The sequence below is a fragment of the Aspergillus viridinutans genome (genome assembly GCF_018404265.1).
Source record: "Aspergillus viridinutans IFM 47045 DNA, scaffold_6, whole genome shotgun sequence".
Lineage (NCBI taxonomy): Eukaryota > Fungi > Ascomycota > Eurotiomycetes > Eurotiales > Aspergillaceae > Aspergillus > Aspergillus viridinutans.
Window position 1 is genome coordinate 298358 of NW_025091222.1, and position 12810 is coordinate 311167.

At 52.9% G+C, this 12810-nt stretch overlaps 5 protein-coding genes across 5 annotated transcripts; 3 read left to right on the top strand and 2 right to left on the bottom strand.

Moving 5' to 3' along the window:
- Positions 1–1402: 1402 nt before the first annotated feature.
- Aspvir_007974 (putative C2H2 finger domain protein) lies at positions 1403–4601 on the top strand (the record flags this gene model as incomplete). Its single annotated transcript, XM_043271150.1, has 2 exons — positions 1403–1637; positions 1699–4601. 2 exons carry the CDS (start codon positions 1403–1405, stop codon positions 4599–4601), a joined length of 3138 nt encoding a protein of 1045 aa, XP_043127085.1.
- A 586-nt stretch (positions 4602–5187) lies between these two features.
- On the top strand, positions 5188–6119 carry Aspvir_007975 (putative cytokinesis EF-hand protein Cdc4; the record flags this gene model as incomplete). The annotated part of the gene is made up of 5 exons (XM_043271151.1): positions 5188–5454; positions 5524–5677; positions 5743–5883; positions 5941–6033; positions 6091–6119. The coding sequence occupies 5 exons, from the start codon at positions 5188–5190 to the stop codon at positions 6117–6119; spliced, it is 684 nt and encodes a 227-aa protein (XP_043127086.1).
- A 181-nt stretch (positions 6120–6300) lies between these two features.
- Aspvir_007976 (uncharacterized protein) lies at positions 6301–6975 on the bottom strand (the record flags this gene model as incomplete). Its single annotated transcript, XM_043271152.1, has 1 exon — positions 6301–6975. The coding sequence occupies one exon, from the start codon at positions 6973–6975 to the stop codon at positions 6301–6303; it is 675 nt and encodes a 224-aa protein (XP_043127087.1).
- A 254-nt stretch (positions 6976–7229) lies between these two features.
- Aspvir_007977 (M3 family metallopeptidase) lies at positions 7230–9482 on the bottom strand (the record flags this gene model as incomplete). Its single annotated transcript, XM_043271153.1, has 3 exons — positions 7230–7422; positions 7479–8119; positions 8166–9482. 3 exons carry the CDS (start codon positions 9480–9482, stop codon positions 7230–7232), a joined length of 2151 nt encoding a protein of 716 aa, XP_043127088.1.
- Positions 9483–11224: 1742 nt separating this feature from the next.
- Positions 11225–12299, top strand: Aspvir_007978 (HpcH/HpaI aldolase family protein; the record flags this gene model as incomplete). Its single annotated transcript, XM_043271154.1, has 4 exons — positions 11225–11415; positions 11493–11620; positions 11685–11893; positions 11952–12299. The coding sequence occupies 4 exons, from the start codon at positions 11225–11227 to the stop codon at positions 12297–12299; spliced, it is 876 nt and encodes a 291-aa protein (XP_043127089.1).
- Positions 12300–12810: the final 511 nt, after the last annotated feature.

Sequence of the window (12810 nt, forward strand, 5' to 3'; positions counted from 1 at the left end):
TCGACTATTCTCCATATTCTGGGGCTGGAGAAATGATGATGGTCTGATGAACGGGACTTTTGTTGACCCTCTGGCAGTTAACCGCCGCTGCCGCAACTCATGCTTCACAAATCTCGCCTTATACTCCTATTGTGCCATTGTCAGGCAGTGACACTCTACTTGTCGTCTAGTATTTTCTGCTCCTTCGTACTCCGTACAGACTGATTCCATTAGCGCCAGAAACTGTGCGCCCGAGGAGATCTATTCATCCCAAGATCGAAGACTAAGGTGGTGCCGTGGTCCATTTGTTGGATGTCGACTGTCGAGGCCAAGATTATGACTTGATGACTGGCTGCAAATTAATATCTACATGATTCTAGCTGGTTTCTGAGCGTGTTCGATGCAGGTCAGCAGGGCCAATGATGGTCGGTAGAAGGGCGAGTTGAAGCGGCACAAAGCCACAAACCCTGCCGCTAGAGTCTGGGGGTTAGTTGACCATGCTGTTCATAGCAGGGATTGGCATCTCCCGTTGCCGATTTCCTCAGTCGTGACTCGTGCTTGTAAATTCCGTGTCAGAGTGTAGACTAAATACTCTTAGTTTTTGATGAGAAGGCTTGATGAGCTAGTCTACATCCGCGACTAAGAAGAGAAAAAGCAATACTTGCAGATGCCGATGCCCCACCTCGTGCTCTGAGAAAAAACCAGACTCAACAAACCAGCGCACTGATCTCGTTCCTCATTCAGACCAGCTGGATACCTAGAGGCCTCCTCTCAATAAGAAGACTCTCTCTCCCTTTCCATTGCCTTCAGAAATTGTGACTTTACACCGGCTCGGCTCTTCTCTCTACAGCCAAGAAAGAGAGTTGTTCCTCTTCCCCCTCCCCGAGTCCGCTGTCCAACCACCGGCTAAATTGTCACACCACCTTAACTTATAACCAGGACTGGCCGTTTGGCTGCTGAGATCCTACCAGTCCTCTCCTTTTATATTTGTCTAGCTCGAGTTTTACCTTCTATATCAAACAACATATACCTGCTCCCGTTCCTCACCAACTCTTCGGATCCCTTGCGAAACATTTTCCCCACGGGGTTCGGCCGGCCGCCTTTGTAAAGTCCCCCCGCGCACAGGCCGTCCCGTCCAGATCTTTGTCACCTCCGACCCCCGTTCCGCCTCCCAAACCTTGTCATGGCTCGCCTCGACCGACTGTCTCCCTCTCAGTGAGACCTCGTCGTCTGCGATCGTTTCCAAGGCTCGGGTCCTCCGTCCCCAGTCTGATGGTCACACTCGACACAGACGAGGCTACCGCAGGTCCACTACAGGGTATCGGATAAGCCCGACGACGCAAGATCGGGAACAAAACCGCCCACTACTGCGAGGACAAATTGTGCGCATACCCCACGACGTCTCCCGCATCTGTCACACGATATGACCTTCGCTGTTGGTGCAGTCACCGCGTTGGATCAGGAACTCGACTACAAACGAAAAGAACCGGGCGATAAGGAAGCGGCCATGGAGACCGACGCCCTGCGAGCAGACGGTGCGCCGCGCAAACGCAAGAGGGCCCGGAAAGTGAACTCGGATCGGAAGTTTGAATGTACACATGAGGGCTGTGGCAAGAGCTATTCGCGTGCTGAGCATCTCTACCGCCACCAACTGAATCGTATGTCGGGCGTCTTCCCCGTTTCGGTGGATGCGAATGACTGATGTATGACTTGCTCTAGACACTCCCAAGCAGATTTATCGATGCGATTTTCCGGACTGCTACCGGACCTTTGTACGACAAGATCTCTGCGTTCGGCACCGTGAACGGCACACGACACAAGGCTCTCAGCTTCAGAAACGGGACCATTTCGCGCAAGCTGCTTCGCAGAATCAACAGCAAAGCCAGTTGCCTCACAATGTGGTCGACAATACTGTTCCGCAGATAGGCAGCACCCAGCAGCCGCCGATCTTGCCTGCGACTACCGTTGATTTGACATCGGCGCGCTCCGTGACCACCTTTTCTGAAGGCGGGGTGGAGACTCTGACACCCCAGTCTGTCAATGGTTCCAGCAAGCATATATCAGTCTCATCGTCGGCGTCGATGTCGCTCAGCCGACCCCTCAACTACCAACCGTTGGTTGCTCAGCATGGTGTGGGGACACCAGACTCGACTGCATCGAGGTCTAACAGCTTGAGCAACCATAGCATTCATTCTCCTCCTGGTCAAGCAAATGCTCCCTTCAGCCCTTCAGACCTTCAGAAGCCAGCGTATGTGCCGCTTACCGGCCGCCACTCCATATATTCGTCGGGCAGCAGCCCTGGTGATCAGACTTGTCAACTAACCGGACTGCATCCCGTTTCTAGGACAAGAACTCAAGACGCTGCAGTATACTCCATGTCAACCGACGTCAACAGCTCTTCAGTAGTTCAGTCGTTGCCGTATGGCTCTCCGACGGGCCTGCAAATGCCTGTCGGTGGATTTCCCAACCTTTCGATGAATACCGAGCCGTCCTCCACCCAGGCGTCGCTAGACAGAACAACCAGCATTCCTGGACTAGATTCCCTATCGGGGATGATCGCTTCCGCAGATCCCGCATTCGACCCGATGGCCTCTTGCGTCTATCCGATTTTCGGCGGCGAAACATACAACAACCGCTCCCCCTTTGCGATGGCCGATGACTTCACCGCGTGGCTGTTCAACGAACCTCTTCCGGGATCGTCGTCGCTGGCCTATCCTCCCACGGCTTCCATGATGGCGAACTATCTGGATCCAACACAACTGCAGAATCAGTTCCTCATCGGCGAGCCCGCGTTCGGCAGTTTCCTGAACGGCGTTCTTCCGCAACATCCAATGAGTGTCACCAGTATCTTAGATCCAGGTTCGCCCCAGGCGATCATGTCGGAGGAGAAGCGACAGGAGTTGCTGCATCTCATGGCCACTCGATTTAACGAAGCCGCCTATTCCGCGGTGGCAAAGCGCAAGGATGCTCTGATGGATGGAGACCTCGACGACGACAGCCATGTTCTGAGCTTGCGCATGATGCAGACATATATCGGTTCCTACTGGTACCACTTTCACTCGCAGCTCCCCATTCTGCACCAACCTACTTTTGTCGCGGATAAGGCGCCAAATCTACTTCTTTTGGCCGTCATGGCCATTGGAGCAGCCACCCTGGACAACATCCATGGACAAGAGGTGACCGAGACGGCTGCGGAACTGGCCAACTTCATAGGCTGGCATCTGCGATGGGAGATTTTCATGGATGCTGATTTCCGACCGCCCGCGAAGCTCTGGGTCTTCCAGGCTTTACTCCTGCTCGAGGTGTTTGAAAAGATGTACTCGACTCGCGCATTGCACGAGCGGGCACATATTCATCACGACACCACCCTGACGCTGATGCGTCGCGGCAGCTCGTTGATCGGCCGCTCCGCGCTCGACTCACCCGCAAGCTTCAGAGATGACCGGCAGACCCGGTCCACAACAGGATCTGCTTCGAATTCGGAATTTGCCGCGGACGATTCCTGGACACACTGGATCAAGGCGGAGGCCACCAGGCGGGTTGCATTTGCGGCCTTTGTGCTGGACTCAACCCATGCCACTATGTTCGGGCATTCGGCGAAGATGGTGGCCCATGAGCTCCGGCTCCCGCTGCCCTGCGACGAAGCCTTGTGGTCCGCCACCAGTGCCGCCGAAGTTGCGCGCGTTCAATCCAGCCTGCATGCAAACGGTGTGAAACCCACCATGTTTCTCGACGGGCTCAAAAAGACGCTCAACGGACAGCGCGTTACCACGAATGCCTTCGGGCGCACTGTCCTGATGGCCGGCCTGCTTAGTGTCAGCTGGCACATGAATCAGCGCGACCTCCAAGTCAGCTCGCTGGGCGTCCCACAGGCCCTCGGTGGCCGAGACAAATGGCGATCAGCCCTTTTGCGAGCTTTTGATAATTGGCGGCGTGATTTCGACGAGGCCCTGGCTCAGGCCGGACCTCCTCCGTTCCCTAATCAATACCGGCGGCATTCTCTCGAAGACGAGGGCGTTTCCGAGTCCCGCGACGTCCTGCATGGACTGGCTCACATGGCCTCGCACGTCGACATTGTGGACTGTCAGATATTCGCAGGAGCGGGCCGACTCATGGGGCGATCGATCACTCCACGGGACTACAGCGCTGCCCGTGAGAAGATGACCGAACGATGGGCCACCAAGGCCTCAGCGCGAGACGCGACGTTTTACGCCCTCAAGTTTCTCTCCGAATGTCTTTTGAACAACCGGAGTGTATCCGAAGAAAGCGGAACCTACTCCGGACGCGACGACTATCTGCTCAACCGGCCATGGGTCATCTACGTTGCAGTGCTGGTCGTCTGGTGCTATGGGTATGCGCTCGACGGGCCGATCGCCTCGCCTCCGACGCTGGAAACGGTAGCCGAACAGCAACGCGACATGGAAGCTTTTCTCCGCCGGGTGGGCGGGGTGCGTGAGCCCAACGAGTTGGCGACGATGAAAGGTCGCAACCAGTGTCTCGGCTTGTTGATGATCTTGCGGGTTGGCTTTGCGAACACACGGTGGGAGCTGCTCTCTGAAGCATCAAACCTGTTGCAAAGCTGCATCAACAAGTTGCGGAACGAGACGCGGCGGTTGAGTTGAAGACCCTTGGCCTTGAGGCGTTCTTCGATGTATGGTTTATCAATTTATGGTTCTGGAGGGAGATCTGCCATGTTATGATTTGATTTATTGTTTGCATGATGTGATACCACGGGTTGGCGATTGTTTTGTATACTGTTGTAGGGATATCTAGTACGGAGTATGTATGAATCTTTCTCTACATGTATTCGACTTGACTTTTAACCAGTAAATTTCGATTCCAGGCCCGCATCTGCATGCATTTAGTGCCAGAAATAAGCTATGTCATCTCATCTGGATCGCCGGGGTCAGTCATCCACCCTTGCTGGTTACCACAACAACCACCCGCCTAAACACCGCCAAACCCACACCGGGCCAACTTCTAATCTTCACTCCTCCTCGCATGATCATCTTCTCCATCGATTATCCCGGCCGTCTTCTACGTGTTTATAAGGGTCCATCATTGTTTACCATCTTGACAATACATTTTGTTGCAGCCATTGACTCTACCTTTCTTTGTTGCAGCATACCGAATCAACCCCTGAAACGACAACATCAACCATGGTACGTCTGGGATCCTCCTCCACGCCAGCACAGAACATACGGAGGAATGTCGCATGTGGATAGCCTCACGAGGAGAGCGGAAGTGAGACTGAAACTGCATGCAATTCCTCCTGTTGCTGCTTCCTCCCTTGCGTCGCGTCGTCTTCTGTTTAGTATTTTCCCGTTGCGTTGCTGCCATTCTCGGATCGCCGCCTCTCCCCTCATCTTCACGCCCTGCACCAACCAGTGGTTCTGGTTCCCGTTCTGGTTCCGAACAACTGAACTTCCCTCCGTCATTTCATTCTCCATCCCCAGTTCCTCCTCCATCATCATAGTCTATCTGCTGGGGAAAAAAAAATACTGCTTTAAAATGCCTCGCTCACCTAATTCTCACAACGACCAGGCCTCAACCAACTACAAGGAAGCGTTCTCGCTCTTCGACAAGCGCGGCACGGGAAAGGTATCGCTCGAGTCGCTCGGTGACCTGCTGCGCGCATGCGGCCAGAACCCTACCCTCGCGGAGATTGCAGATCTGGAGAAGAGTATCGGCGGCGACTGTAAGCCCAAGCTCTTTGTGACCCTGTTTCTGGCTTTGTGGTCTGGCAGCTGACAATACTGCTAGTTGACTTCGAATCGTTCCTGAAGGTGCTGAACCGCCCTGGTGGATTCCGCGAGCCCGGCGAGCCCGAGGAATACTGTCGGGGATTCCAGGTGTTTGATAAGGATATGACCGGGTTTATTGGGGTGGGGCAGTTGCGCTATAGTATGTTGCTCTGCTGCCCGTGCAGCTGGCTGTGGACGAGGGTGCTGACTGCTGTAGTTCTCACGAATCTGGGCGAGAAGATGTCGGACGAGGAGGTCGATGAGCTGCTGAAGGCGGTTGATACCAGCTCCGGCGAGATCAACTACACCGGTATGTTTTCTTGTTTGATTCGCTACGCTAATGGCTAATGCTAACTTGATATCGCAGAACTCGTCCGCACGATCCTGGCCAACTGAACGATTACGATACCCCCCTTGACGCTTCCACGATGGTTTTACGATGTGCGCTGCGCGTCCGTCCACGCAGTCGGTGACTTGACTTGTCGGTCGGCTTTGAACAATTAGTTTATATTCAGATAATATGATTTTTGTACTGTATCTTGTGTTCTGTAGATGAAGATGGAGACCCGTAGGATCCCTATTGAGAAATCCACTCGCTCCACTCCCGATCCATCGCCCGCATCTTCTCCTCATCGCCCATAATCTCCGTCTCCATCAACGCCCCGGGAAGTAAATATACAACCCGCGGCTCCTGATCCGCCCCTTCCCCTTCAACTACATCCTCGCTCTTCCCATGTGCAACAGGAAAATGTACCTCATCCAGGAAATACCCCACGACAACCCGACACCGCCCACACCGCAGGAACCGCCTCTTCTCGAACCCGTCTTCCCGACGGATCAGCGTCGCCTTGCGATCGGGTAGAGTTGTAGATAGGAGGATGGTGTAGTGCTTCTGTTTCAGTTTCTGCTTGCTCCTTTTCCTGCCCCCCTGTCCTTCGCCTTGGTCTTCTGTTTTTTCGGCCTGGTTGGGTTCAGGTTCGGTTGCGTCTGCGTCTGCGTCTAGCTCGTCGTCATCTTCATCGTCGTCAACGCGCGGAAGAGGGAGAATCAGGGCGTTATCCTGCGCTGGGGCTTTTCGGTGGGGGAGAGTCGATATTGTGCGCGTTGTGGCTAGGAGGAGGTGGTTGCAGAAGCGGCAGTGGTGGGTGTGGACTTTTAGGCGCTGTTGCTGTTGTTCGTGTTGTTGGTTGTCGTCTTGTTGTGCATGTGAGGGCGAGCGGGATGGGGAGGCGGAGGGGTTTGTAGTGGACATTTTTATTTTATTTTCTTAGGCAGGTGTGAGTGTGAGTGTGAGTGTCGTAGGTGGTTATTTTGTGGTTGAGAGGATTGATGTACTGGGAGAGTTTATGTGAAGTGGTGAGTTGGGGTGGTGTGTCTTATCGATAAGATAGATAGCTAGCTACGCACCACTCTACGCCGGGACCGAGCTACAAATGGTAAATACAGGTATGAAGCGGAGCGAATTCTTTGATTGTGTTAAGCTTCTAATCAACTGTAGTAGATGAACTAAGCCAGCCCCAATTCCTTGTAAAAGGCGTCCGTCTTGGGCTCGCGGCCGAGGAAGTCGGTCAACGTCTTCATCTCGTCCTGGCTGCCGCCCTTCTCGAGGACGCCGTAGCGGTATCTGCGACCAGCGGCTGGGTTCATCGGGTCGTCCTTGAAGATGGTGTAGAACATGTCGGTCGAGTAGACTTGGGAGCTGCGGTCGGTTAGATGATTGCAAGTACTTAAAAGAGGAAGAAGAAGGAAGGTTACCTGAGATATCCGTAGTATCCGGCATCATAACCCCCAATCAAGTGGCCAAAGGTTGCTTCGCCGTGGCCCCATTCGTCGCCCAGTCCTAGGACCTCCGGGCCGTCCTGCAGCGCGATCTGCTTACGCAGCTGGTTGTATGTGGCGGAGATGGGCAGCTTCTGGATCTGCTCGTGGCTCTCGGCTTCGTGCACCGTCATGTCGAAGATGCCAAAGTGCAGCTGGCGGAGGTTGAACAGCGCGTCGTTGACGTGCTTGGTCCGGATCAGGTTCTCGATGACTTCGTCGGGAATGCGCTCTGGCGGCTGGGACTTGCCGTTGGCCTGTTCTTGCCATGCGGCAAGGTACTCAGGCGACAGGGCCGAGTAGTGCTTGCTCAGGGACTTGAGCTGGGACGGTGTCCAGCACCAGTTCTCCAGCATCTGACTTGGGGCTTCCACAAAGTCCCGGACGGTGCTGGTTCCGTGGAAGCGCGAATAGATCGTCTTGGAGACGAGGTCGTGAATGCCGTGTCCGAGCTCATGGAACAGGGTCACCACCTCGTCATGCTTGAGGAGACTAGGTTTCTTCGCCGTGGGCTTGGTGAAGTTGCACACCAATGCAGTGGCGGGGTAGCGCCGCTTGCCGTCAGCGTCGACGAAGCCCTAGAATTGTTAGTCAAGGGATATTAACGTTATGTCATTCACATACCGGCTGGAGATTGAAGTTGGCCGCGTGGCCGTACTTGCCAGGACGGGGGAACAGGTCCAAGTAGAGGTAGCCCACGAACCCACTTCCCTCGCCCTCGTCATCCCAGACACTAAAGATCTGGACATCTTCATGCCAGACAATATCGCTCCCCTTGCCGGAGGGCACAACCTTTTCACGATCCTCACCGGTAATCTCAACGAAGACAAGGCCAAACAGCTCTTCGAAGATCTTCAGCATGCCCTCGATGGTCGTCTGCAGGGGAAAGTACTCGGCGATCAGTTGCTGATCCAGCGAATAATCCTTCTCAAGCATGAGGCGGTCGTAGAACCGGTGGTCCCACAGATAGTAGCGGCCATCGAAGGACTCGCCGCGAGACTCGAGATCCGCTTTCTTCAGCTCCAACAAAGCCTTGATCTCCTTGTGTCCCCCGGCAGTCAGACGCGACCGCAAGTCTCCCAGGAAGTCGTCAACCGTCTTTGGGGTCTTGGCCATCTTGTCCTCAATGCGGAACGCCGCGTGGTTGGGGTATCCAAGCAAACGAGCGGCCTCGTCACGTAGGATGATGGCCTCCCGGAACAGAGGCACGTTCTGGTTGCACTTGTTCTCGTTCTCGATCATCAGCCGCTTGCGAGTCTCCGCGTTCTTCGCATACTTCATGGTCGGGAACAAATCGGGATACTTGAAGGTCAGCCAGAGCTTGCCTTCATGCTCGCCCTCGCCCTTCTTCAAGCCGGATAGAACGTCTTCCGGCACGCCGTCGAGCTCCTCGCGTGTGAACCAGATTCCACCGTTTTCCTCGTTCAGGGTCTTCTGGAATTCAATGCTGATCTGGCTCAGACGCTTCTTGATCTCCTTGAAGCGATCACGCTTCGGTCCGGCCGGAAGACCCAGCCCGTTACGGATGTAATCCTTGTGTTCCTTCTCCAGCAATCTCCGGGACTCGGGATCGAGGCTCTCGTTCTTCTTTAGCACCGCATCGACGAGCTTGAATACGTCTTCACGCATCACAGTCTCAATGAAGAACTCGTCCATCAATTCCTCTGCCTTGGATGACGCATCCCGTAGCGCCTGCTCCGTCGACACGGCCTGGTAGAAGCTCAAAATGTGGGATTCCAGCGCCATGGTATTCTCATCTTGGGCCAGAGGCTTCAGCACCGAGTCGAAAGTCGCTGATTCGGGCTTGACGTTCGCAACGACATTGTCCTGCACTTTGCGGGATGTCTCAATGAGGCGCTTGGCGTCGTCGACGATGGACTGAGCAGTCGCGGTAAAGACGGGCGGTGCCTGCGGAGGCCGACGCAGATGTTCGGGAGCCATGCTGGCGGTGGTGAGAGACTTGCGAAGATCGGTCAATGCGGAATTGTAGACGGTGGCAGTGGTAGGTAATCGAGAGCCACGAAGCTGGCTCAAGACCGAAGAGAGTCTGAAAGTGGGGGAGGTGAGGCGGAGAGGGGGAGCCACGGTGACAAGAAGGACGCCCGCAAGGAGGACGAGGGCGTGCAGATATAAAGCGCGAGAGAAGAGTGGACTAATGGTGACGGTAGAGAGGGGCAAATCGCTAGGACAAGGCGGGGTAGACCTCTAGTTTGAGTGGCAGATTATTATAAATAATCGACTGGCGCAACGATAGACGATAATTAAAGCTTTGCTTCCGATGGAGTGCTCTCTCTCTCCGTGCTCCAGGCTGACAGTTCATTACTTGATTGGGTTTAGTATTCCTATTTAGGTGTAGTATCATCATGCTGTATACTCCATATACTCTCCTTTACTCCATAGGTAGACTCTACAATGACCTAGTAGGCTAGTACTACCTTACAATATCTTCTTCTACTCTTTCCCAGCTGCTTAATTATTAATCGGTAAGGTATTTCTACCATGCCAATCTACTTCATACTCTGCTTTCTGTTGTTGGGGGTAGAGCGCTGGGCTGTAAGTCTCCAGTCCCCACTCGGGCAACAGACCACTGTGGTTTGTCAAACCATGTGATCAAAGCAAGCTTAGGTAGCCACCATATATAAACCTCTTATAATAATAGTCCACTACTCTGTAGCTCTATCTCCCGTTTCTTGGGCGCAGGGTCTATCTGTTGCCTATGCCATGTGACGTGGTAGGGCGTAACCCCCCGCATCTTCGGTCACTTCTACAGATGCCTCGCCTAGCCCGTAACAAAAGTACTATCCAGTTACCAAGATAACTAGAGAGTTATTACTATATTTACATACCCTAGGTTAAAAAGATAACTTTATCATGAGACAGCAATCAACTGAGATTGTGGAAGCATGGACAGAACAGGCAGCCAATGAAAGGCATGACTTGGTATGTCTTGGCGAGGAATTAAGGTAACTTATGGCGCCTTAAGGGTCCTCAAAGTAAACCCTTGCACTCATTCCTTTCTTTTCTGACTACTTCAGTGAGGATGTGAGCTGGTCCGGGGTATTTATAACCCAGAGTCTGACATAAACTACTATGTTATCTTAGCCCTTTGTGGTTCAAGGTTAAGTTAGGTTGACAAATTATGTCACATTAGACAACTTAGCTTCCGCTTTCAGACCGTAGACGCTATCATTAAAGTCACATACCCTCTCAGTGCAGAGCCAAGGTATACAACAGAATGTCATGTCCCTTGTAATGTGATTAGAGGTTAAGTCTACAGATGATGCTTATTCGGTGTGTCCATCGTTGACTGGCTAAATACTATCTTAGGCGTGTGGTTCAAGGTAGGTTGACAAATTTACATTTGCTTAATCTGGATATATAGCAGTCATCATTTGTTACATCAGACAACCCAGCTTCTGCTTTCAGACAGTGGGACACTGTCATTAAAGTCACATACCAGTGCGGGGCCAAGGTATAGAACAGAATATCATATCCCGTGTAGATGTAATTGGATGCTCGAGGTTGTGCCCAGCTTTGACTGGCTAAACATGTTCAATCATCCAAGGCGCATATAACCCTCCTTCCCATCCGCCCCGTGAAGCAGAAATAAAGTCGTCTGTCAAGACCGCACGCACATGTTTACACATTATCTCTCATAGCCCCGCAGTCTGAGTCTGAGCAATATGGAGGACTACCGCGCGGCTTCGCTCTTTCAACCGTCCAACCTGGCCAAGGCCCTGGAGGACACTATGGACCCGTCGTCCGGGAGACCTACGCATTTAATGGGCACCTTTGTCTCTGTTCCTCACACCATCTCAGCTCGCACACTGGCAGTCCTAGGGTACGACTGTGTTTTGATCGACGCACAGCATACGTTAGTTCCCCTCTCGTACTGAATGAACCGGATATCTGTCCAGGGTCTAACTTTTATGGACCATATCGGCGGTGCAGACCGATTGAAGCCGAGAACCTCGTTCGCCTGATCCAAACCGTCAGCCTCTCTAGTCAGGGAAGGACCGTCCCGGTCTGTCGAGTGCCATCTGCGCAATCGGATCTCCTGACTTATGCCCTTGACGCGGGTAAGCCTGCTTTCGAACTATTAGTTTTGAACCTTAACCGCTCACGTAACTGGCGTTTGAACAGGAGCCGGCGGCATAATCTTCCCACACATTGATACACCCGAGCAAGCCGCCGAAGCCGTCAGCAAGTGTCGGTATGCCTACTCAGACGGTGACCGGTCCCTGGCTCCAGCAGTGCTAGTCCCTGGAGTTACAGATGTGGCGCCACCGGGGTCCTCCCACGAGCGTGTAGCGGACAAGAACATCGCAGTGATAATTCAGATCGAGAGTCCGGTAAGTTCAATTTTCAGATTTATAGGGCTTGTGATGAGCTGACGACGGGATGTCTCAGCTTGCCCTTGCCAATGCGGACGCCATAGCTGCAGTCCCTGGTGTCAACGCCCTAATGCTAGGAGCTGGCGATCTTCGGGTTGCCATGCGCTGTCCTCCGCGCCAGGTGGGCGACCCCGAAGACCCAAAGATATTGGATGCAATAGAGCGGTTGGTGAATGTGTCGAGACGGCATCAGAAGCCTTTGGCTGTGGTCACATTCAAGTTGTCTGAGAAAGCAAAAATTTGGCTCAAGGACTTTCAGCTGTTGGTGATATCATCGGATTACTCGAGCCTGGTGAAGGGGCATAAGGACGATTTAGCTCGTATGAGGCAGACACTGGCTGAGGTGCAGGGGTTAAAAAACTGATTGCTCAGGCTGTGTTTTCCCATAATTCAACTGGATATGTGAAAGAATTGGAAATACACGCTGATAGATCTCATAATGTACCGCCAATAGTCGCAGTAATTTGAGAAGAATAAATAACCATGATATACTCCATTTTAGGTGGTTTAGACTTAGACGGGCCTTTCCGCCATTTGGTGTGCATTAGCCTAAAATGTCAAAATGTCAAAATGTCAAAATGTCAAAATGGCAGACAAATAATTGTCTGACAGAACATTTGTCTAACAAGATGACAAAATCACTCATAAATGACTGGCACCTGTCTAAATGACTCAAACCTCTCTAAAAAGACCGACAAAATGTCGACAAAATGACGAGCAGAATGTCTGACAAAAAGTGGATAGACTCCTTAAACTTCCGGGCCACTTGCGGCTACCGGCTAACTTGCCGCTAGTGATCCACCCTCCAATCTCTCCAACTCTCCACTGCCGACTTGTCTCCGGCAAGCGTACGCAAGTGCCGGTGAGTCGGAAGC